Source organism: Pongo pygmaeus, chromosome 11 (genome assembly GCF_028885625.2).
Source record: "Pongo pygmaeus isolate AG05252 chromosome 11, NHGRI_mPonPyg2-v2.0_pri, whole genome shotgun sequence".
NCBI lineage: Eukaryota > Metazoa > Chordata > Mammalia > Primates > Hominidae > Pongo > Pongo pygmaeus.
In genome coordinates, this window is record NC_072384.2 from 120,062,335 (window position 1) to 120,086,050 (window position 23,716).

General features: G+C 52.3%; 1 protein-coding gene across 12 annotated transcripts; it reads left to right on the forward strand.

Moving 5' to 3' along the window:
• The first annotated feature begins 3,383 nt into the window (after positions 1-3,383).
• On the forward strand, positions 3,384-22,268 carry STK11IP (serine/threonine kinase 11 interacting protein). 12 transcript variants are annotated; one of them, XM_054478683.2, is made up of 25 exons: positions 3,384-3,443; positions 3,638-3,724; positions 6,759-6,964; positions 7,164-7,238; positions 7,509-7,604; positions 7,989-8,096; positions 8,226-8,297; positions 11,124-11,250; positions 11,472-11,575; positions 11,711-11,806; positions 11,997-12,038; positions 12,233-12,379; positions 12,574-12,658; positions 13,568-13,933; positions 14,086-14,291; positions 14,600-14,716; positions 14,864-15,041; positions 17,077-17,307; positions 17,428-17,531; positions 18,603-18,700; positions 19,567-19,745; positions 19,976-20,057; positions 20,286-20,356; positions 20,904-21,151; positions 21,863-22,268. In XM_054478683.2, the coding sequence occupies exons 2-25, from the start codon at positions 3,664-3,666 to the stop codon at positions 22,010-22,012; spliced, it is 3,249 nt and encodes a 1,082-aa protein (XP_054334658.1). In that variant the 5' UTR covers positions 3,384-3,443; positions 3,638-3,663; the 3' UTR covers positions 22,013-22,268. The 12 variants fall into 12 exon arrangements, 11 of the variants coding, with proteins under 11 accessions (XP_054334658.1, XP_054334662.1, XP_063504065.1 ...); XM_054478687.2 differs by having other exon boundaries at positions 3,395-3,443; positions 21,526-22,268; XM_054478686.2 differs by having other exon boundaries at positions 3,400-3,469; positions 21,526-22,268.
• The last annotated feature ends 1,448 nt before the right edge of the window (positions 22,269-23,716 follow it).

Genomic DNA, 23,716 nt, shown 5'->3' on the forward strand with positions numbered 1-23,716 from the left:
ATTTTTTTTTTATTTTTATTTTTTTTGAGACGGAGTTTTGCTCTGTCACCCAGGCTGGAGTGCAGTGGTGCGATCTCTGCTCACTGCAAGCTCCGCCTCCTGGGTTCACACCATTCTCCTGTCTCAGCCTCCCGAGTAGCTGGGACTACAGGCGCCCGCCACTACGCCCGGCTAAATTTTTTGTATTTTTAGTAGAGACAGGGTTTCACCGTGTTAGCCAGGATGGTCTTGATCTCCTGACCTCGTGATCTGCCCGCCTTGGCCTTCCAAAGTGCTGGGATTACAGGCGTGACCCACTGTGCCAGGCCGCACACCATTTAAATAAAGAGAATTTTTTTTTTTTTTTTTTTTTGAGAAGGAGTTTTGCTTTTGCTGCCCAGGCTGGAGTGCAATGGCGCCATCTCAGCTCACTGCAACCTCTGCCTCCCTCAAGTGATTCTCCTGCTTCAGCCTCCAGAGTAGCTGGGATTACAGGCGCCTGTGACCATGCCTGACTAATTTTTGTACTTTTAGTAGAGACAGGGTTTCACCATGTTGGCCAGGCTGATCTCGAACTCCTAACCTCAAGTGATTCTCTTGCCTTGGCCTCCCAAAGTGCTGGGATTTTGGCTGTGAGCCACTGTGCCTGGCTGGGTCATTTTTAATGTCCTAAAATTCTCTTGTTCTCTTCACATAGATCTGGCATATTTCTCAAAATACTATAAGCATGTGTGTATTTGTATTTATATCTATAATTTATTTATTTTTTGGCTGCTATGATGAATGGGAATTTTTTTCCCTCTTAGATTTGCTAATCTAGACTTCGTTTTGTAAAGGTTTTGTCTTAGTTGAGGTTCTTATGGTAGCAATTTACAGAAATACATTCAGATTAACTTAGGCCAAAAAAAAAAAAGAAAAAGCGGGGGAGAATTCTCTGGAAGGCAGCCAAGGCCTCCCCTACAGGCCAAGGGTAGAAAGGAGAGTGGGCCTCACAAGGGGGAAGGAAACAAGAACTACGGAGTCTCCTGTTGCTTTCCCTTAGTAGATCTATTTTTCTCTCCCTCTGTAGTTCAGCTTTCTTTGCTTCTCCCTTTGTCCCACTTCCACGTCTCTGAGAAGCAAAGGGATATAGAGCAAACCTGGCTACAGAGGCTACCCATGTGGGTGGAGCAATTCTCAGAAAATAACTATGGGTTGAAAAGGCACAGCTGAAACAGATTTCAAGACACTGCAATGTCAGGGACTTGAAAAGAATCTGTTTCTTGCCTAAGAGGGGTAGAGTTGGCAGTTACTGTTTGGGAGAATCTGCCCTTCTAAGTTCCAGATGATTAATAAACAGGGACTGACAATCGTCAGGTTATGGGATTAATAATTCAACAAAATATACTGAGCTCTTACTCTGACTTTATATTTGCATACTAGTTAGCTGTTGTAGGGGCTGAAAAGGTATGATGCCTTTCTTCCTCATCATAAGGGTCAGAGCTGACACTCGTATAACAAAAGACAGGTTAAGAGAAAAATCTAAAATAAACTAAGAAGTTTATTTAATTGAAGTTTTACATGACATGGGAGCCTTCAGAAATGGCTACCCAAAGAGCCAGGGAAAACTTGTTTTTAATGCTTAGATTCTATGAAAAATGGACAGCCTGGAGTAATGTGGTTGGGCAAAAAGTGTGCCACTTAATAGTAACAGACAGCAGGGGGAAACCCAACAAGGCCTTTCTGTGTAGCATTCCTTCCTCCCAGGTATGAGGCAGGATCTCTTCCGGAATGAGGGTCTTACGGCCTACTATCAGACAAGGTAGGCCAGAGAAGTTCTTTACGGCCAGCTTGTTTTTTGGACTGAGTTTCCCTCTTGTTGCCCAGGCTGGAGTGCAATGGCGTGATCTCGGCTCACGGCAACTTCTGTCTCCCGGGTTCAAGCGATTCTCCTGCCTCAGCCTCCTGAGTAGCTGGGATTACAGGCATGCACTACCACGCCCGGCTAATTTTGTATTTTTAGAAGAGACAGGGTTTCTCCATGTTGGTTGGGCTCGTCTCGAACTCCTGACCTCTGGTGATCCGCTTGCCTCGGACTCCCAAAGTGCTGGGATTACAAGCGTGAGCCACCGCGCCCGGCCACGGCCAGCTCTTACATAGAAAGGTGGGGGAAGTTTAGGTTTTATGGCTGGCTTTGGGGGAGAGGGCTTCTAGTTTCTGTGACTCATCTTGGGGAAGAGGAATTCTGGTTTTTATGGCTTGCCTTGGGGAAGAAAGAAGGCTGGGAGACAGGATGGCAGGAAAAGGTCGGAGAGACTGTGTCTGAGGCCTTCCAGTCTCTTTCAGTTCAAAATAGTCAGCTTGCCAAAGCGCCATATTTTAGGGTATTGTTTTTCTGAGCTCAACACTGCTTGGAATGTATCTCCACTTACTTTATTTAACCTAAAAGGCTTTCAGCTCAGAGCACAAGTAGTATGCCATGAATGAGAAATTGTGTGGTTCAAATATTCAAAATATTTGAAATATCTGGCATTTCAAATATTTTGTCTTTAGAAAATAAAATCTTTCAAATCTGGCAACTTGGGATAAAGATGACTATGACCCTGTTCCTCCTTTCAACTGGCTTATGATTCATTTTGATTTTCCTCTGTAGAAACGGAGCGCTTCATGAAAGAAACTCTCCCTGAAAACCAGGAATTCTGTTAAAAGACCTTTTTGCTAATCTAGTTCAGTAGTTGACGTTAGCATTTGACGGGGAGCCTGGTGAAAGCTACCACGAGAATTCGGAAGCAAGAAACTGGCAGTCCTGGCGCTACTGGTTACTAATTGAACGACCTTCGCAAGTAATCTAGCCTCTGTGAACTTATTCTCATTTTCAAACGCGGTTGAATAACTACTTTTCAACTAGGATGTTATGAAAGGTAATAGGGTAAAGACAAAGGACTAGGTTCGCGTGGAGCCCAGTACTGCTGAAGGAAAGATACACGAGTTTGGACGGAGTCTAAGGAAAAGGAGGCAAAGGACCCAGAGGTTATATCCTCGGTAGCCTCAGCTTTTACGCGATCTAAGTCCATCCTACGGGGGATACGCTCTCCTTTCACTGGAAAATGACTATTTGCTTTTAAAGAATTTTTATCTAACACAAAGCTCCATTTCTCTAAACTTTGCTTCCCCGCCCAGTTTGCAAACAAGTCAGGGTTTCCTCACTGGCGCGGTAGGCTCGCCGAAAGCCAAGCGGGAACCCCAGGCTGCGCAGGGCGGGGGAATAATGGGAGCCCAGCTCCGGGACAGGAAGCCCAAGGAACCACTGCAGCCACCACCGCAGTCAGGAGCCAGACCCCGCACCGCCCCTTTTCGATTCGTTTGCATGACCTAGGGCGCGGTTTCCGGCGGCAAAGGCATGTTTTCCGGTCGTCCCTTGGCTCGATTTTCTTCCGGGGCGGGACTTCCTTTCCATCATTGATAGGCGCCGGGCAGCTGAGCTGGTAGGAGGACCAGACGGGGAGGGTCGGTATGTCTGACCAGGACTTATGTTCCTCGAAAGGGCGGCCAGGAGGATGCTCTTCCTCTCTCTTCTTTCTCGCCTTTTTCTCCGTATGACGCTTCGGTTTGCGCGGACGCCCTGGGCTTTTGGCACTACCGCCCACCTGAGGCTCTTCCGCTTCCTCTTCCCCCCCAGGCTCCGCCCCCCAGCGTCCCGTGGCCATGACGACCGCTCAGAGGGACTCCCTGGTGTGGAAGCTCGCGGGGCTGCTGCGGGAGTCCGGTGAGTGGACTTCCGGTTGGGCTGGGCCTCGGACCTCGGACGAGGTGGGGGGGTGGTGCCTTCTGGAGACACGCCCTGAGAGTCATGGAGTTACGACTGGTAGGGTCAACAGGTGTCAGAGTTGAATTTCTTTACTTTTCCCAGGTTTGTTCGCCCTTACAATGTCCTTTGCCTGTGATAGCCTAAACTCTAGCCGTCCTTTGAGGCCAAACTCCGGTATCCCTCCCTCCATCCCTTCTCTGACACTGTCAGAAGGAAGTGATCATTACCTGACTAAAAGCCCCTCAGGACCAGGGACTGATCTCGATCATAATCATTATTGTGTAGCAAGGTACTAAGAACAGTAGATAGAAGCACGAGATTTGGAGTCGGACCCACCTGGGTTGGAATATCAACCCTCTTTCAAACTTGCCATACTGTTACCTGAGGCTCAATTTTCCTCACAGATTGGCATAATGATTGTACTTAACATTCGTGGGGATTCGTTTTAATTCATGTATTTAGTACAATGCCTGCAAGTATAGTAACTGCTTACAGTTGGGAGCTATTGTTATTGTAATGATTTCCCTGATGCTTGGCATTGTGCCTGGGCACAGTGGAGCCACAGTAGTTGTTGAGTACTTGGTTGGCATTACTTGTGGTAGAAAAAGCCTTGACTTTGAGATCAGATAGGAGAAGTAACTTCCTACCAATTATATGATCTCAATCAAGATTTTTCACTTTTTTGAACCTCAATTTTCATATCTGTAAGATGGGGTTAATAGTGCTTCTCTCTGAGAGATTCTGAGAAGGTTTGAATGAGATACCAAAGTCATCTGGTACATTCTACAGTTAATGTTAGCTGTCCTCCATCACTCCATGCTCCTATTGATGATATCTGTGGAAGCTCTCTTTATAGCAGTTTTCTTTTCTTTCTTTTCTTTTTTTTGAGACAGAGTCTTGCTGTGTCACCCAGGCTGGAGTGCAGTGGTGCAATCTCAGCTCACTGCAACCTCCACCTCCTGGGACAAAGTGATTCTCCTGCCTCAGTGTCCTGAGTAGCTGGGACTACAGATGTGCACCACCATGACCAGCTAATTTTTCTATTTTTAGTAGAGACGGGGTTTCACCATGTTGGCCAAGTTGGTCTTGAACTCCTGACCTCAAGTGATTAACCTGCCTTGGCCTCCCAAAGTACTAGGATTAAAGTGAGCCACGGCACCTGGCCAGTAGCAGTTTTATTTCCTGGCTTGTATTGATAACTTTGCAAATGTCTTATATCCTTCTCTGGGAGGAGACAACTAGGAGGCCCTTTGAGCATGGGAAGAGTCCTTGAACCATGTCTGTATCTATCCTCAGTGTCTAATACATACAGAATCCTTCATGTCAGGTTGTAGGACTTGTTAATTTATTCAGTGATGAATGGTGGGTGTGTGAATGTGTGACTACAAGGAGGTAGCAGGAGAAGAGCTTTGTGGCAGCAGAATAGTTTTGTATCTTGATTGCATGGCTGCAGGAATTTATATAAACAGCATATAGCTATATATACATATTGTACCAACATCAGTGTCCTGATTTTCTTTTTTTTTTTTGAGACGGAGTCTCGCTCTGTCACCCAGGCTGGAGTGCAGTGGTACGATATCGGCACACTGCAACCCCCGCCTCCCAGGTTCAAGTGATTCTTCTGCCTCAGCCTCCTGAGTAGCTGGGACTACAGGCGTGCGCCACCATGCCCTGCTAATTTTTGTATTTTTAGTAGAGACGGGGTTTCGCCATATTGGCCAGGCTTGTCTTTAACTCCGGACCTCGTGATCCACCCTCCTTGGCCTCCCAAAGTGCTGGGATTATAGGCTTGAGCTACCGCGCCTGCCTTTTTTTTTTCTTTTTTTGAGAAGGAGTCTACCTCTGTCGTCCAGGCTGGAGTGCAATGGCTCAATCTCGGCTCACTGCAACCTCTGCCTCCTGGCTTCCAGCTGTTCTCTTGCCTCAGCCCCTCGAGTAGCTGGGATTACAGGCGCATGTTGCCATGCCCAGCTTAGAATATTTGTATTTTTAGTAGAGACGAGGTTAGAGTCGTAGAATAATTTTTTGTGTTTTTAGTGGAGATGGGGTTTCACCATGTTGGCCAGGTTGGTCCTGAACTCCTGACCTCAAGTGATTAACCTGCCTTGGCCTCCCAAAGTGCTGGGATTACAGGCCTGAGCCACCGCGCCCAGCTCAGTGTCCTGACTTTGATATTGTACTATAGCTATATAAAATGTAACCATTAGGGAAAACTGGGTAAAGGATATAGGGGACCTTTCTGTACTATTTCTGCAACATTCTTTGACTCTATACTTACTATATTTTTTTAAGCCAAAAAAACATTCCTTCATGCCTAGCTCGTAGCTGCACTTTTTTAGGTGCAGTGATGAATACCAGAGTGATCAAAAGATGCCCTCAAGGATGAAAGTCTCATTAGAGAGAGCAGTTTTAACAGACAGCAATAACAATGCCTTAGTGCTATAACGAATAGTTATTCTATGACATACTTTTTAGTATTGTTTGAAAGTTTCTACAGATGCGCTTTGCAATCAGAAAAAGAAATAAAGATAAAACTTCCAATTAATTTTTATGTAATAATGAGTGATTGCAATGTGAAAATTCAGCAGTATTACTTCTTGAGGCGGCTTCCTGGAGGAGGCTGGTCTCAAGCTGGGCGGTGGAAGGGGGTGTCTCATAACATGAGAGAACTGTGAACCAAGCTGGCTGTATTTCCAGCACTGTCAGTAGATGAGGCTCTTTTGAGCAGAAGGTGAAAGAAAATTTGGAAGAGTTGGTTGGAGTTGTGTAGCCAAGCAGTCTCATCAGGCTGAATGAAATGTTAGGACTTTTTCTGAAGATGAGGGGAGCCATTGAATGCTTTTGAGCTGAGAAGGAGATAGAAAATTTGATCCTGCAATAGAAGATCTACAATATGGATTGGAGTGGGTATATTTTGGCATAATAGAGCCTTAGAATAAGGAGAAAAATCTTTTCACTGTATCTTCCCTCCTGTCTGCCCCTCTTTCTGCAGGGGATGTGGTCCTGTCTGGCTGTAGCACCCTGAGCCTGCTGACTCCCACACTGCAACAGCTGAACCACGTATTTGAGCTGCACCTGGGGCCGTGGGGCCCTGGCCAGACAGGCTTTGTGGCTCTGCCCTCCCATCCTGCCGACTCCCCTGTCATTCTTCAGCTTCAGTTTCTCTTCGATGTGCTGCAGAAAACGCTTTCACTCAAGGTTCTGGGTGTGGGGAAGAGGCAGGATGTGCAAGGAGCCCAAGAGAATGATGGAAGTTGGGGGTAGGGTAGGGGTGCAGAAGTCTGCAGTGCCAGGATCCACAGGGTGTCAGAGGTACCAGTGGTTGTGCTAAGGAAGGAATGTTGAGGACAGGGAGATCTGCTGTGCCTCAGTAAATGGAGTTTTTTTTTTTTTTCAGCTGGTCCATGTTGCTGGTCCTGGCCCCCCAGGGCCCATCAAGATTTTCCCCTTCAAATCCCTTCGGCACCTGGAGGTATGGGGACACGGGGATGTTGGTGCATAGCACCCAACTTGAGGCAGTCCCTTGGGGATGGGAAAGAGAAGGGCCTCTTTGGTGAGGAGGCCAGGCCTGAGTATACCCATTGCTATGCAGTCATGTGATATCCACTGTCTTTCCATTTACTGCTTCCCTAAACCATAGCTGGGCTTTGTGGTCTTCTCCCTCCTCCCAACTAGGGGATGGGGATGAGGTCTTTGTCTTCTGTGGGGTTCTGCCTTCCTCTCTCCCCTTTCCTTGTCCCAGCTCCGAGGTGTTCCCCTCCACTGTCTGCATGGCCTCCGAGGCATCTACTCCCAGCTGGAGACCCTGATTTGCAGCAGGAGCCTCCAGGCATTAGAGGTAAGGAGAGTGAGGGGTGAGCTCAGACGCCTCAACCTGAGAGATGTAGAAGACCAAGCTCTGATGTTCTCCCCTCTCTGCAGCTCTCCCTGCCTCCTGCTTTTCTCTAGACAGTGTCCTCACTCCCTCTCTGTGTTCCCACAGCACTCTGTAACTGCCTGTATATTTATAGTCATACCTACCATATTATATTACATATTCTAGTGTCTACCTTCCCACTGTCCCCACAGTGAGTTCTTGGGTCAGGGACCTCGGCTTTAAGCCTGTATCTTCAGATGGAGTTCAGTGTATAAAAAATGAATGAGTGACTGGGCGGTAGAGCTTGGCCTTGGCATGGGGAAGAAGGGGAGGGTGGGGTAATGAAGCACCCACCTGTCCGCTCAGGAGCTCCTCTCAGCCTGCGGCGGCGACTTCTGCTCTGCCCTCCCTTGGCTGGCTCTGCTTTCTGCCAACTTCAGCTACAATGCACTGACCGTCTTAGACAGCTCCCTGGTGAGTGCCTCAGAGGGAAGAGGGTTTCGAGGAAGGGCAAGGCCAGGCCTTTGCGGAGGAGGGCCAGCTGGTTGACCAGATAGTATTGTAGTGAACATCGATTCTCTGCCTCCTCCCCGTCTCTCTCAGCGCCTCTTGTCAGCTCTGCGTTTCTTGAACCTAAGCCACAATCAAGTCCAGGACTGCCAGGGATTCCTGATGGTGAGTATGGGCAGTTTGGCAGCTGGCACACCATGGGTCTTTGATTGCTGTACTCTCACTCTCTCTCCTTGACCAGCTTTTACTCCCACCTTGCTGTTGCCATGAGGGTGGAGCTGCATTCTGGGAGATAGCACTGCTTAGACACTAGCATCAGACAAACCAGAGTTCATATCTCAGCTTCTAATACCTGTGCAACTTGGAGCAAGTTAGTTACCTCTTGGTTTCTTTACCTGTAAAGTAGAAATCACAAGAGTACCCGCTTTTTTTTTTTTTTTTTTTGAGACGGAGTCTGGCTCTGTCACCCAGGCTAGAGTGCAATGGCACAATCTCAGCTCACTGCAACCTCTGCCTCCCAGGTTCAAGCAATTCTCCTGCTTCAGCCTCCCAAGTAGCTGGGATTACAGGCACGTGCCAACACACCTGGCTAATTTTAGTATTTTTAGTAGAGACAGGGTTTCACCATGTTGGTTAGGCTGGTCTTGAACTGCTGACCTCAAGCAATTCACCTGTCTTGGCCTCCCAAAATGCTGGGATTACAGGCGTGAGCCACCATGCCCGGCCAAATACCTGCTTTTATAGTATTAAAATGATTGTGAAGAAGTACCCAATGTTGCTTAGTCTAGTGCCTAGCTCAGAAACTGGTAGCTTTTGTGATCATGACGAAGAACCTTTCTTCTGGGTCCTCCCATCCACCTGTCAGAGATAAAGCCGAACTAGTTAAAGTGGTAAGGACAGATTTTTTTTTTCTTTCTTTTTTTTTTTTTTTTTTTTTTGAGGCAAGGTCTTGCTCTGTCACCCAGGCTAGAGTGCAGTGGCACGATCTTGGCTCACTGCAAACTCCACCTCCTGGGTTCAAGCAATTCTCCTGCCTCAGTCTGCCGAGTAGCTGGGATTACAGGCGCCCGCCACCGTGCCCAGCTGATTTTTATATTTTTTAGTAGAGTTGGGGTTTCACCATCTTGGCCAGGCTGGTCTTGAACTCCCGACCTCATGATCCATCCGCCTCGGCCTCCCAAAGTGTTGGGATTACAGGTGTGAGCCACCGTGCCCGACCAAGTAAGGACAGATTTTTTATCAGTGATAAACTATTGCAGCAGGGAAGAGGGTGCGACCTGAACTGAACGCCACTTCAATTAGTGCAGAGGTGACTGGGCATTTTAAAAGGAGAGCGAGGGAATAGGAAGGGGAACTGTGAGGGCTTGAGCAGAGTAAGGGAAATGGAAATGTATGAAAAGCAGAAGTGGAGGTTGGTTCACATGAAGCCCTTCTGGGTTTGCTAAAAGTTAGGCTCCTGCCTTCCCACAGAGACTGGGAGACGGGAGCCCTGTCATCAGGTGTTGGCTGGAACAAATGGAAAATTATTTTTGGCAGCCTTGACTTTTCCCAGGCAGGAACTTAAGGGGGCTAGAGTCACCATTCTAGGCATGCATCCTTGAGATGTTAGAACTTTGCTGTTTTTTGTTCAAGTTTTTTACTGTGGGGGTTGGAGGAGTCAACAAAAATAATTTGTGTTGAATTTTGTTGAACTTGTGCTGAACAAGTCTGCAGTTCTTAACAGGCTAAAGTTGAGGCCTAGTCAAAAAGAAGGCCCAGAGGAGCCTGAGTAGGGTTTGATCAAGGTGAGAACCTCCTCTGATTCAGGGAAAGAAGAGACACTCCTCTTTCTCCTGAATTTCTTCCTTGATCACCTTTTGTTCACTAAAAACAACTGAGCCATTTATTGGGACTTGGTAGTAGATGAGTTTTGCCGGATGGTGAGAGTGACCAGGCATTTAATGGGGGACATTTCTACAGAAACAAAAAGGGAAACAAAGATGAATGGTTGGAGCAGACTATAAATCCATTTTCTGAGTCCAGAGGGCAGCCAGTTGAGATTTTTAGGTGTTGAGCTCTATGTTTCTTTAGATGGTGGAAGAGGATAGCAGTGGCAACCGATGGATTTCTTGGTTTGTAGTTTGAATGTTTGTGGTGATGGCATAGACAGTGTTGCAGTCATGGTTATTTCCCTGAACAGAGCCTGGAAGATACAGAAGTGTCAGTGGACTTTCTTTTTTTCCTTTTTTTTTTTTTTTTTAATGAGACGGAGTTTCGCTCTTGTTGCCCAGGCTGGAGTGCAATGGCATGATCTCGGCTCACCATAACCTCTGCCTCCTGGGTTCAAGCGATTCTCCTGCCTCAGCCTCCCAAGTAGCTGGGATTACAAGTGTGTGCCACCACGCCCAGCTAATTTTTGTATTTTTAGTAGAGACGGGGTTTCACCATGTTGGCCAGGCAAGTCTCGATCTCCTGGCCTCAAGTGAACTGCCCTCTTTGGCCTCCCAGAGTGCAGGGATTACAGGCGTGAGCCACTGCGCCTGGCCGGCTGGGCATTTTAAAAGGGGGCGGGGGGAGTGGGCAGGGGATGGTAGGGTCTTGAGCAGAGCTGGGGGAGTGGAAATCAGGTTGGTCCACATGACACCCATCTGAGTTTGCTAACTTACCAAAATAAGGCCCTTACCCTTTCACAGAGACTGGGAGACGAAGCCCTGTCTTCAGGAGTTGGCTGAAACAAATGGGAAATTCTTTTGGCAGCTTTGACTTTTCCCAGGCAGGAATTTAAGGGGGTTGGAGTCGCCATGCTCAGGGTGTGGCCTTGAACTGTTAGGAACAGTGCTGGTATTGTTCAAGTCTTTTAATGTGGGCGTAGGAGTGGATGAAATCATTTGTGCTGAGCATGTGCAGTTTTATATAGGCCAAGGTTGAGGCCTAGTCCAGAAGAGGTCTCAGAGGACCCTGGCTAGAATTTGGTCAACGAGACAATCTTTTTCTCCCTCATACCCCTGCCAGGATTTGTGTGAGCTTCACCATCTGGACATCTCCTATAATCGCCTGCATTTGGTGCCAAGAATGGGACCCTCAGGGGCTGCTCTGGGGGTCCTGATACTGCGAGGCAACGAGCTTCGGAGCCTGCATGGTGAGTGGGGGTGTGTGATGGGGCAAGCATGGAGGGGAAGGGGGAGAGTGAGGCTGGGGCTGGCCTGGGGACCATGTGCCTCTAGAGCCTTGAGAGGGCTTATGGGGAGTGCAGGGGTGCTCCGGCCAGTCTTTCTGCTGCACCTTCCCCCAGTGCATGCACCACACTCACTTGCGTGTACTCATCTGCATGCTCTTCCTTCCTTCTTGCCTCCACCCCAGGCCTGGAGCAGCTGAGGAATCTGCGGCACCTGGATTTGGCATACAACCTGCTGGAAGGACACCGGGAGCTGTCACCACTGTGGCTGCTGGCTGAGCTCCGCAAGGTGAGATGGGAGTGCATCAGGGGCCTAGGAACCACCCTTGCACCTACCCCGCCATGCTGGTTTGGTCAGTGCCTTCTTCACACAGGGAGGGCCAGGGCCCCAGGCCCTCCTCATTCTCCCCTTCCTGCCCCTCAGCTCTACCTGGAGGGGAACCCTCTTTGGTTCCACCCTGAGCACCGAGCAGCCACTGCCCAGTACTTGTCACCCCGGGCCAGGGATGCTGCTACTGGCGTGAGTGATCGCCCTGTGTCCACTCTGCTTCCCCTTTCCTGCCCAGTCCTCCCCCACCTTGCACCCTCTTGCCATCCCTGGGTGAGGGGCTAAGGACCCGGACCCTGCTTACTGTGTTGTTAATACCTGGAACTCAGCAGGATGGGCCTACCACATACTCCCTCCCCCACACCTTTTTGTCTTTGCTCAGTTCCTTCTCGATGGCAAGGTCTTGTCGCTGACAGATTTTCAGGTCGGTGTGGTCGGAGGGCGAGGACTGTTGGGGGAAGACACGAAGGGAGGGCGCTGGGGAGAGAACAGAGGGCTGGCTGGTGACAGGGTCTTCCTGGTCAGTGGAAAGTAGGGTCCCGCCTTTTGGCTGGCTTGGGCAAGGCAGAGGTGCTCCCAGGCTCCAACCTCTCTCTCCTTCCTGTCGTCACGTGCCAGACTCACACATCCTTGGGGCTCAGCCCCACGGGCCCACCTTTGCCCTGGCCAGTGGGGAGTACTCCTGAAACCTCAGGTGGCCCTGACCTGAGTGACAGCCTCTCCTCAGGGGGTGTTGTGGCCCAGCCCCTGCTTCATAAGGTTAAGGTAAGCAGCGTCCTCCGCTGCCTCGTGCCTGGGGTTGGGTGTCTCTCCGGGGAGTCTGGGCTACAGTGGGCAGGGAGTGGTAGGAACTGTGCTTGCACGTGGGCGGGGTTTCTTTGATAGGTTGGATGGCCAGCCGTGGATGGCAGGGCTGGAGGCTTGGCTTTCACAGAACTTCTTCCCTCCACCAACCTCAGAGCCGAGTCCGTGTGAGGCGGGCAAGCATCTCTGAGCCCAGTGATACGGACCCGGAGCCCCGAACTCTGAACCCCCCTCCGGCTGGTAAGTCAGCTTCACACACTAAGCTCTCTCGTCCCCATCCAGCTCGCTCTAATTTTTAAGTTACGGTGAAGATCTGCTGGAAGAAATGTTATTTTTTGTTGGGGTAGAGTATTATAGAGGGCTTCTTAGTCTTTCTTCTTTTCTTTTAGTTTAGGGAAAGGAGAAGACTGCTTCTGGGAGCATTTTGAAAACTTTTCGAGGAACATTAATTTTGTGGGGTGTCAGGAGATCATGTAGGCCAGGTGCAGTGGCTTACATCTGTAATCCTAGCACTTTGGGAGGCCGAGGTGGGAGAATTGCCTGAGCCCAGGAGTTTGAGACCAGCCTGGGCAACAGAGAGACGTCCATTTCTACAAAAAAATTTTTAAATTAGCCTGACGTGGTGGTGTGCGCCTGTAGTCCTAGCTACTTGGGAGGCTGAGGCGGGAGGATCGCCAGAGCCTGATAGTTCAAGGTTGCAGTGAGCTATGATCATGCCACTGCACTCTAACCTGGTGACAGAATAAGAACTTATCTCTTAAAAAAAAAAACAGTAAAAAACCCCAAAACAAAAGAAAATATATATGTATATGTATAAAATAATAGGATTGTAGCCAGAGAAGTTTGGGAAATGTGAGGTTGAAGAGAAATAGGTGTGTCAGCTGCCGGCTGTCTCGGGCCCTTCAGGATGCTGTCATGCATGCTGAGTCTCCGGAAGTAGCATAGGATGCGCAGCTTGGATTGCATGTGACCACAGTGTTCCATAGGACACGCTTTAGTACATGCTGTGGAGGGGACGCCTGTAGCCTCCCTTGCCCCTGTCCCCATACACAGCCCATCGCCCCCTCATCGCTGAGGAGCACCACTGAAGGATTTGGGGCCATCTGTGTGGGGTGGGCTTGCTCACTTCTGGGTTCCCCTCCTGCCCAGGATGGTTCGTGCAGCAGCACCGGGAACTGGAGCTCATGAGCAGCTTCCGGGAACGGTTCGGCCGCAACTGGCTGCAGTACAGGAGTCACCTGGAGCCCTCCGGAAACCCTCTGCCGGCCACCCCCACCACTCCTGCCCCCAGTGCACCTCCAGCCAGCTCCCAGGGCCCCGACAGTGCACCCAGACCTTCACCCCTGCAGGAGGAAGCCAGAGGCCCCCGGGAGTCACCACAGAAAATGTCAGAGGAGGTCAGGGCGGAGCCGAAGGAGGGGGAGGAGGAGAAGGAGGAGGGGGAGATGGTGGAACAGGGAGAAGAGGAGGCAGGAGAGGAGGAAGAAGAGGAGCAGGACCAGAAGGAAGTGGAAGGTGAGCCCTCTGTGGGCTGGGGCGAGCTGAGGCCTGGAGCCCTTGGGATGTTTGTGAGTGGTGGGGTCTGGCAGGTGGAGGGCCGGTTCGGGGGAGGGTGGAGTGTGGGTACTTTCCCTCCCTGCAGGCCTTCTCTCTTGGTCTCTCCACAGCGGAACTCTGTCGCCCCATGTTGGTGTGTCCCCTGGAGGGGCCTGAGGGCGTGCGGGGCAGGGAATGCTTTCTCAGGGTCACTTCTGCCCACCTGTTTGAGGTGGAACTCCAAGCAGCTCGCACCCTGGAGCGACTGGAGCTCCAGAGTCTGGAGGCAGCTGAGATAGAGCCGGAGGCCCAAGCCCAGAGGTCGCCCAGGCCCACGGTGAGTGGGGGGTGGCAGGGGCTCTGGAGGAGCCAGTTATGGGAGCATGGCTGTTGTGTGCCCTGCACGGGGCTGGGCATTTCCTACAGTCTCTCCTTGGCACTAGGCGCCGAGGAGGGGAGCCTCAGAGGTTGCAAGCACTCGGGAAGCTGGGCTGAGGAGCAGGGATTCTGTGCTGGAGCTTGGATGTCAGCACAGGCCTTTGACAGGCTTCAGAGCTCCTGCCATCCTCCATGCTCTCAGCATCCCCTCATCCCTCTGATCACCACCCCTGCTGTTTTTCACCTGGTCCCCCTCTTCCTGCTCAGGGCTCAGATCTGCTCCCTGGAGCCCCCATCCTCAGTCTGCGCTTCTCCTATATCTGCCCTGACCGGCAGTTGCGTCGCTATTTGGTGCTGGAGCCTGATGCCCACGCAGCTGTCCAGGTGATGGCGCCTGGAGTGGGCCCAGGAGGCTGTGGGGATTAAGAGAGCCAGAGGGGAGTGGCAGCAGGCCTGAGGGCCAGGGGCCTGTGGGAGGTGTCCGTCTGGGGTCCGCCTGCTCACAGCTGCCTCTGATCCACCCTCTGTCAGGAGCTGCTTGCCGTGTTGACCCCAGTCACCAGTGTGGCTCGGGAACAGCTTGGGGAGGCCAGGGACCTCCTGCTGGGTAGATTCCAGTGTCTACGCTGTGGCCATGAGTTCAAGCCAGAGGAGCCCAGGCTGGGATTGGACAGTGAGGAAGGCTGGAGGCCTCTGTTCCTAAAGACAGGTACAAGTCCCTTGACCTCTCTGCCCACACGCCTCCCCTGTTCCAGGGAAAGTGGCTCTGTGTAGGGGAATATGACGGGGGAGCCCCAGGGAGAAGGGCCTGGAGGAAAAAGGAAACCGCCTGCCTGCTGCATTTACAAAAAGGAAAACAGAAAAAAAAGAAGAAACTATATTCTGTTTTTTTTTTTAACTCTAAAAGTCAGGAAATGCAATTTCTGTAACTGTGCTTAAACATACTCATTATTTTTCATAACTTGAAGGCTTGTTGTGTTGGGGTTTTTTTGGCTGATATTTCAGACACTACATAAAACCTAATGAGCCCTCACTGCAGTATCGGATTGTGGTGCTGCCTCTGCCAGCAAGTGTAGCTGTTGAGTGAGATGCTCGGGGAGTTGGCTTGGTTTATCCTTCCCGGCTGACCTTGGAAGGTACATAATGTCCTGTGGCATTTCTTCATGCGCTAGTCCTTAAAACAAGAATTGTTTCCATTGTAGACCAGTCAGCACTATCTTTGAAGAAGACATTGAAGAAGAAATAAATATTCTTGATAACAGCTCTGTGGAAATGCCAGAATTTTATTAGACGGTTTTCTCTTCTTGGCGGCAGCTGGAGCAGGGCTTTACATTTTATTCAGAAAATGGAGCCCTGCTCCATTCCCCACTGTGAACTGGCCTGGGCATGCAGCCTTAGCGACATAGCGCAAACAGAAACAGCCCCCAGCCCCTCCCGGACCCTGGCTGTACACCATGAGGTGCTGTGGCCTCTGGAGCCTCTTCCATGGTGGCGTTATTAATGAACATTACTGTGGGCTCTGTTCTCCTTTAATTTTTTTTTTTCTTTTTTTTTGAGACGGAGTCTCGCTCTGTCGCCCAGACTGGAGTGCAGTGGCACAACCTTGGCTCACTGCAAGCTCCGCCTCCCGGGTTCACGCCATTCTCCTGCCTCGGCCTCCCAAGTAGCTGGGACTACAGGCGTCTGCCACCACACCCAGCTAATTTTTTGTATTTGTAGTAGAGTTGGGGTTTCACCGTGTTAGTCAGGATGGTCTCAATCTCCTGACCTCGTGATCTGCCCGCCTTGGCCTCCCAAAGTGCTGGGATTACAGGCGTGAGCCACCGTGCCCGGCCAACCATTCTCCTTTCACTTGCACCTCAGTTACCTCCTCTGAACAAAGAAGGGAATGAACTCACTCCATGGTGCTGTTACGCTATTTAAATGTGACAGTAAGGCACCAAGCAGAGGGCCTGGCACAACACAAAGGTCCCCTGTAAATGGTAGCTGCTGCTGTTGCCCCCAGCTATATGGTCCTGGGCAGCGTGTGTAAATGATTTAATTTTTTCTTTCCTCTTTGCGAAATGGGATAGGGAGAGTTTCCCTGGTGATGAAATGCGATCATACTGGCATAGGAGGTAGCACATGCCCAGCACAGTGTAGCTGCTCAGAGTGCTGCCTCTCTTATTGCTGATCTGTGTCCTGATTCCTTCCCAGCTTCCTGACACTAAGGATGAGTACAAGATAGATGCTATTGTCATCCATATTTTATAGACGAGGAACCAGGCTTACAGAGCTTAGATGACTTGCCCATGATTACAGAGCCATTAACTGATGGAGCCCGGAATTGGACCCAAATTTGGCAACAGAGTTCTCTCTGTCTTTCCAGACCTGTTGATTTTGGTCTTTCAGATGTTGCTAGGAGAGCCCTGAAGTACTTGATCAGCCCAAGTCTGTAGGAGGGCATAAGAGCAGGTCCTGGTTGTGTTTGGCCCAGTCTGAGAGGGCCTAGAGTTAGAAGGTAGAGTGCACTTTGAGGAGGTTGTGGGCCAGGGTTAGCTCATCCCTCCCTGGGATGGAGAGTGATCAGTTGGCAGCTATGCCGGGAGAGGGAGCTGGTGGCCTGGGACGCGGTGGTTGTGTATGAAGCTGGAGACTTGGGCTCAGGGGAGACCTGAGCGTGGGGAAGGAGCATCGTGAGCATGGTGGGAGTTGTGGCACTGTGTGGGGGAGGCTCATGGGGACCGTGTCCATCCTCCCTCCAGAATCTCCTGCTGTGTGTCCTAACTGTGGTAGCGACCACGTGGTTCTCCTCGCTGTGTCTCGGGGAACCCCCAACAGGGAGCGGAAACAGGGAGAGCAGTCTCTGGCTCCCTCTCCGTCTGCCAGCCCTGTCTGTGACCCTCCTGGCCATGGTGACCACCTTGACAGGGTCAAGAACAGCCCACCTCAGGCACCGAGCACCCATGACCACAGTAGTTGGAGCCTCAGTCCCCGTGAGTATAGGCAAAACAAGACATAGATGAGTTTGGGGAAGGGAAGGGGCACTGATAGGGAGGTGGAGATGGAGCCCAGGGGCTGCCACGGGCAGGCTGATGCCCCCTCATTGCCCTCAGCCCCTGAGCGCTGTGGCCTCCGCTCTGTGGACCACCGACTCCGGCTCTTCCTGGATGTTGAGGTGTTCAGCGATGCCCAGGAGGAGTTCCAGTGCTGCCTCAAGGTCTGTGCTCCCTGACACCGCCCGTGCCCCCAGCTGGCCAGGGTGCCCACTCATTTCCATCACAGCCAACTGAGTCAGATCAAGCACTCTGGAGTCACCTGACCTGGCTTCTGGTTTCAACCCCAGCAGCTTCTTGCTGTGTGGCTGTGGACACATTCCCTGGTATTTGAGTCCCAGTTGTTGCCTGTCTGCAATGGAGATAACGATGCCTCCCTTACACAGTGGCGTGCGTCAGAGCTCATGTTGAAGCTGCCCAGCCCAGCACCTGGCACTCATCAATGGGGCCTCCTAGTATTATTATAAACACATGATGTTGTTAGGCCTTTGTTGAGCACCTGTTGTGCTAGACACTGAGGATCTACAGATCAATCTTGCCCTTGATCTTACAGTCTGGTGTGAGAAATTGACAGTGATTGTGCAATATGCAAATGCTGTAATCGGGCTAAGGCCCTTGAAGGGGTGTCTAGTCCAGCTTGAGTGGGTCAAGGAGCCTTCCTGGGAGGTGATGTCTAAGCTAAGTCTTGAAGGATAAGTTAAGGAGTAGGGAGGAAAAGAATGTCTTAGGTCAAGGAAGCAGCAAATGCATGGAGGCCCGAGAGTGTCGCTGGTGGGGAGAACTGCCCAGGATGAGGGCACCTGGACGTGCAGTGCGAGGGACAGGGGTCCTGAGAGGACTCTGGGGGGCCTGCAGGGGCCAGGTCAGGAGCTGCCTCCTGTGTCTGCCAAAGAGTTTGGACTTGGTTCTGAGGGCCACTAGGAGCCACTGAAGGATTTGAAATGGGGCAGTGACGGTCAGTTTTGTGCCTTAGAACAGTTAGTCTGGCGGAGCATGGAGGGGGTGAGGCGACAGGCAGGGAAGCCAGCTGCCGAGGCTCCAAGCAGGCAGGGGCTGCAAGGCAGAGAGCGGTGGTGGATGAAGAGGCTGTCGGGTGTGAGGGAACCTCCATAGACTGGTGGGTGGGCAGTGGGAGGGTCAGGCCGAGGGTGCTATCACCAGGAACTCGGCTTTCATTCTGGCCCCACCTCCCCAGGTCTCTCATCAGGTTTCTCACCAACTTCCTCTTCCCCCAGGTGCCAGTGGCATTGGCAGGCCACACTGGGGAGTTCATGTGCCTTGTGGTTGTGTCTGACCGCAGGCTATACCTTTTGAAGGTGACTGGAGAGATGCGGTGAGTGAGAGGGGAGATGCAGTGAGTGAGGGGGGAGATGGGGTGAGTTGGGGGGAGATGGGGGAGTGAGGGGGGATACGGGGTGAGTGAAGGGGAGATGAGGGGAGTGAGGGGGGATACGGGGTGAGTGGGGGGGAGATGGGGTGAGTAGGGGGAGATGGAGTGAGTTGGGAGATGGAATGAGGGGGGAGATGGGGTGAGTGAGGGGGGAGATGGGGTGAGGGGGGCGATGGGGCGTTGTGGGGTGAGATGGGGTGAGTGAGGGGCGGAGATGGGGTGAGTGGGAGGGTAGATGGGGTGAGTGGGGGAGGAGATGGGTGAGTGAGTGGGGAGATGGGCTGAGTGACGAGGAGATGGTGTGAGTGAGGGGGGAGATGGGCTGAGTGGGGGGAGATGGGGTGAGTGAGTGGGGAGATGGGGTGAGTGAGGCAGAGAGATGGGGTGAGTGAGGGGGAGATGGGGAGTGACGGGGGAGATGGGGTGAGTGAGGGGGGAGATGGGGTGAGTGGGGGGGAGATGGGGTGAGTGAGGGGGGAGATGGGGGAGTGAGGGGGAGATGGGGTGAGTGAGGGGGGAGATGGGGTGAGTGAGGGGTGAGATGGGGTGAGTGAGGGGGGAGATGGGGTGAGTGATGGGGGAGATGGGGTGAGTGAGGGGGGAGATGGGGTGAGTGAGGGGGGAGACGGGGTGAGTGGGGGGGTGAGATGGGGTGAGTGAGGGAGGAGATGGAATGAGGGGGAAGATGGGGTGCGGTGAGCGCACGGGGGTGATGCAGTGAGTGAGGCAGGTGCCGCTGGGGCAGGGCCTCTCTGGGACTCTCACTCCACCCTCACACTTCTCCATTGCTCTGTCCCCTCTCTCCACAGTGAGCCTCCAGCTAGCTGGCTGCAGCTGACCCTGGCCGTTCCCCTGCAAGATCTGAGTGGCATAGAGCTGGGCCTGGCAGGCCAGAGCCTGCGGCTAGAGTGGGCAGCTGGGGCGGGCTGCTGTGTGCTGCTGCCCCGAGATGCCAGGCGTTGCCAGGCCTTCCTAGAGGAGCTCCTTGGTAAGAGAGGGGAGGGCAAGGCAGGAGGGTGGGCAGTAGCGGGGGCAGGGCCCTGGGGCCGAGCTCCCCATCTGGTATCCAGTAGTGGAGACAGAGAGGTAACAGGACTTGTCCCTTGTAGAAGTTTCTGAAATCCAGAAATGTGGAGAATAGGAAGGGATTGAGAGGTGGTGAGTTTAGGCTGGAGGAGAGCAGAGCCTTCTAAAGTTCCCTGGCCTGGCTCTGTCTAGATGTCTTGCAGTCTCTGCCCCCTGCCTGGAGGAACTGTGTCAGTGCCACAGAGGAGGAGGTCACCCCCCAGCACCGGCTCTGGTGAGTCTGGGCAGAGGCTGGGGTTGCTGCCCAATCCTCTTTCCACAGAGCCCCAGACATGGCCCTGTGCTGAGTAGGTCCTGGGCAGCCACCTGTCCTCATGCCATGCCCCTTATGGGCCCCTAGTGTCTCCTCCCAACCCCCTGCAGGGCTTTCTTCCCACTCCCCTCTCTCCAAGTCCTTCCCACCCCCTAGCTGATCTTCCTGTGCCTGCCATGTTCCCCCTAGGCCATTGCTGGAAAAAGACTCATCCTTGGAGGCTCCCCAGTTCTTCTACCTTCGGGCGTTCCTGGTTGAAGGTGAGGCCTCTGTGCAGCTGACGCTTCCCTGGTCTCTGTACCCCACCTTGTCACAGGCACTGGCCCATGCCCAGCACCTGTACAGTGCCCTTGTAGCAACTGTCAGTTCCTGGAACCTGGAGAACCTCTCACTCGAGGGCATAGCTGAGTAACAGCCTCAGTGTGCCCTGACCGTCTGGATGGGGTCAGGAAGCACCCAGGATCCTCAGTTACCCAGAGCCTTTGCTGTCGGGCCCACGCTTTCTATGAAGTGGAGCAGTGTGGCTGAGTCGGTCCTGCCTCATCAGTCATAGAAGGAGAGGGTGGAGCCTTGTTTCTGAGTAGGGTGGGTGTGGGGCAGTGGGGGGCGGTAGGCCTCAGAGGTGTTCCAGACTAGAGATTCTTGGAGCTTGGGAAAGGGAGGGTCTTGGCCCCAGGGGCACAGGCTGCTTTGTGATCCACCTCAGAGTGTGGTTCACACCTCTTCTCCCCAGCAGCACTGGGACGCTGGCCCCAGGGATCTGGGCCCCTCCACGACCTTCCACACTGGGTGCCTCTTTCCCTACAGGCCCTTCCACCTGCCTCATATCCCTGTTGCTGACTCCATCCACCCTGTTCCTGTTAGAGGAGGATGCTGCAGGGTCCCTGGCAGAGCCCCCTCCTCCAGCAGCATCTGGCGAAGCCTCTGAGAAGGTGCCTCCCTCGGGGCCGGGCCCTGCTGTGCGTGTCAGGGAGCAGCAGCCACTCAGCAGCCTGAGCTCCGTGCTGCTCTACCGCTCAGCCCCTGAGGACTTGCGGCTGCTCTTCTACGATGAGGTGTGTGTGTGTGTATCTCCAGTGAGAGGGAGGGAGGGGAGATGGTGAGCACAGGTTGGGGCCATGAGGGCGGCAGGGTGGGAAATGGGTCTAGGAACCCTGGGCATTGGTGGCAGGATGGCACTTACAGATGAGAGAACTAGGGTTGGAGGAACTGGGGGACTCCAGGCTTGGATGAGTACCAAGTCAGAGAGGAAGGCAGCTGTAGGCAGGGGAGACACCTGGACTGGGAGCCCAGCCATTTAGCTGGGCCACAAGGCTTTCAGTGAGGTTTCCGGCAGCTTTGAGTTGGCAGGACTGGGCCGGTTGTATGCCAGCCGTTTGGCCTTTGTGACCACCACCTGAGGAGATACTGTTACTGGTCCTATTTACAGATGAGGAAGCTGAGGCTTGGGGATGTTAACCAGTTTGCCCAGGCCAAAGTGGTGGAGCCAGGAATCGAATCCACAGTTCCCTGAAATTGAGTCCGCATCTTCTGTACAACAGGGAAGATGAAAAAGACAGGTCCTCTGGAGGCTTTCAGTAAACGTTGACTGGATTCTGTTTACAAAGCTCAGAGTCAGGATCTTTTTTGGGGAGTGACATGGGCCTGGGGAAGGGGAGAGGCACTGAGCTAAGGTGGAGACAGTGAAGCCTTCCCGGAGACCTCCCCTGTACCCACCCTGGTGTGGTCCCCATGAGCCTCGCCTTGCTAACTGCTCGGTCTGCCAGGTGTCCCGGCTGGAGAGCTTTTGGGCACTCCGTGTGGTGTGTCAGGAGCAGCTGACAGCTCTGCTTGCCTGGATCCGGGAACCGTGGGAGGAGCTGTTTTCCATCGGACTCCGGACTGTGATCCAAGAGGCGCTGGCCCTTGACCGATGAGGGTCCCACGCTGACCTTGGCCCTGACCTCAGGAGCCACGCTGTAGACATTCCCTCTCCTGGTCTCTGGGTCTGGCTTCCAGGCTCTGGCTGTGGACGTCTTCAGCCTCTGGGTGCTGGCCAGTGAGGCCCCAAATGACCCAGGGCTTAAGGGAGAGGCGAGAGAATGATCTGGCCTCAGGGGACAGGCCACCTGGTCAGGAGGAATATTTTTCCTGCACTTTTTCTCAGGTATCAATAAAGTTGTTTCCAACTCATAGGTCATGTGTGGTACTTAGAGTCACTCATAAGGCCTGCAGTTCCCCTAACCTCTTCTCACAGAAGCTATCCCACCCATCACCTTTCCTGAATGGGCAGCTCCAAGCAGCCTTGTTTGTGCCATGAGACCCCATCTCCAACCCAACTGTGGTCCCAGCGTGGGGGATCAAGTAGAGCTCCTGACCCACAGGCACACAGCCCCAAGCTGGCAGTGACTTGTCATGTGGCCTGGCATGGAATTGCTGCCACACGAATAGCCGGGCCAGATACAGTCCTGTTCTCTTGAACTTTACATGGAAAGTAGTGAGGACTTCAGGCCATCGCAGAGGGTGTCTGGGGAGAGGGTGTGTGGAGTTGAGTGGTGACCTCTGGTGCTTCCTGCCATTGCCTTCTCAGCACCGCCTCACTCAGCCCGGAGGCCTGAGTGGTCAGCCCCACTCCCTCACCTCTCGTCTCCAAGTCTGGCCCCAGTGATTGGTTCAGGAATCCTCATGTGAATTGGTTTGGCTTATGAAGGCCCAGCGCAGGCATTTGACTAGAGCAACCAAGAAAGAGGCAAGTTTCCTCTCAGGGTTGCTGAGGGGATAAGCCTGGAGCTGCTGGCTGTGGGGAGGCGCTTTTCTAAAGTGGAATCATGAGAGAGGAAGATGGCCTGCGTGGGGAGAGCAGGGCCAGACCCTGGGGATATCTTTGGAGCCCCTGGGTCTAGTTGTGCCCAAAGACAGAAACTCGTGTAACTTTGGGTAACATGATCTAAAAAGGAAGCCCTCCCCTCCCCGTTTCTATGGCTTAAGCTAATTCGAAGCAAGTATGAGCCACCAAGAGTCCCAACTAAACAAACTCCGACTCCAACTTGAGCTGGGCTGAGATCTGTTTCTTGTACCCGAGAATGAACACAATGGAGATCATTACAGCCACACAGTTGTGCAGAGAGGCCCTAGTTCTTGGTTCCGATGCTGAAGTGAGGCAGAATGATTAATCCAGCTCACTTTTTGTGTCAGGCCTATGGCCTTGACCACTTTGTGAGCCGACTGCTTGGTGGCACAGCAGGACTGGGGCCGTGTCACTGGGGCCTTCCACCTGGAAAGGTTGTTGGAAGGGTTGCCTGGCCTAACCAGCCCACTACATCTCTAAATCCATGGGGCGAACTTTATAAAAATGAAAAAGGGTCATTGAAAATCCTGTACTTTTACATTTATTTAAAATGTATTTAAAAGAATGTATACAGGAAAAAAAATGTACACTGTACTTAAGAATGTAGACTGAGTTGCTCTCATATGCCTGACCCCCTAACTCTAGATTCAAGCATTCTTACCCATTTTTTTGTGTGTCTGCTCAGAAATCTCAATGCATGTACACAATTTTCCCCAGAAAAGGGTAATTAAGCCACTCAATTCCATTAAAAAGATTGGCTGGGCGCGGTGGCTCACGCCTGTAATCCCAGCAC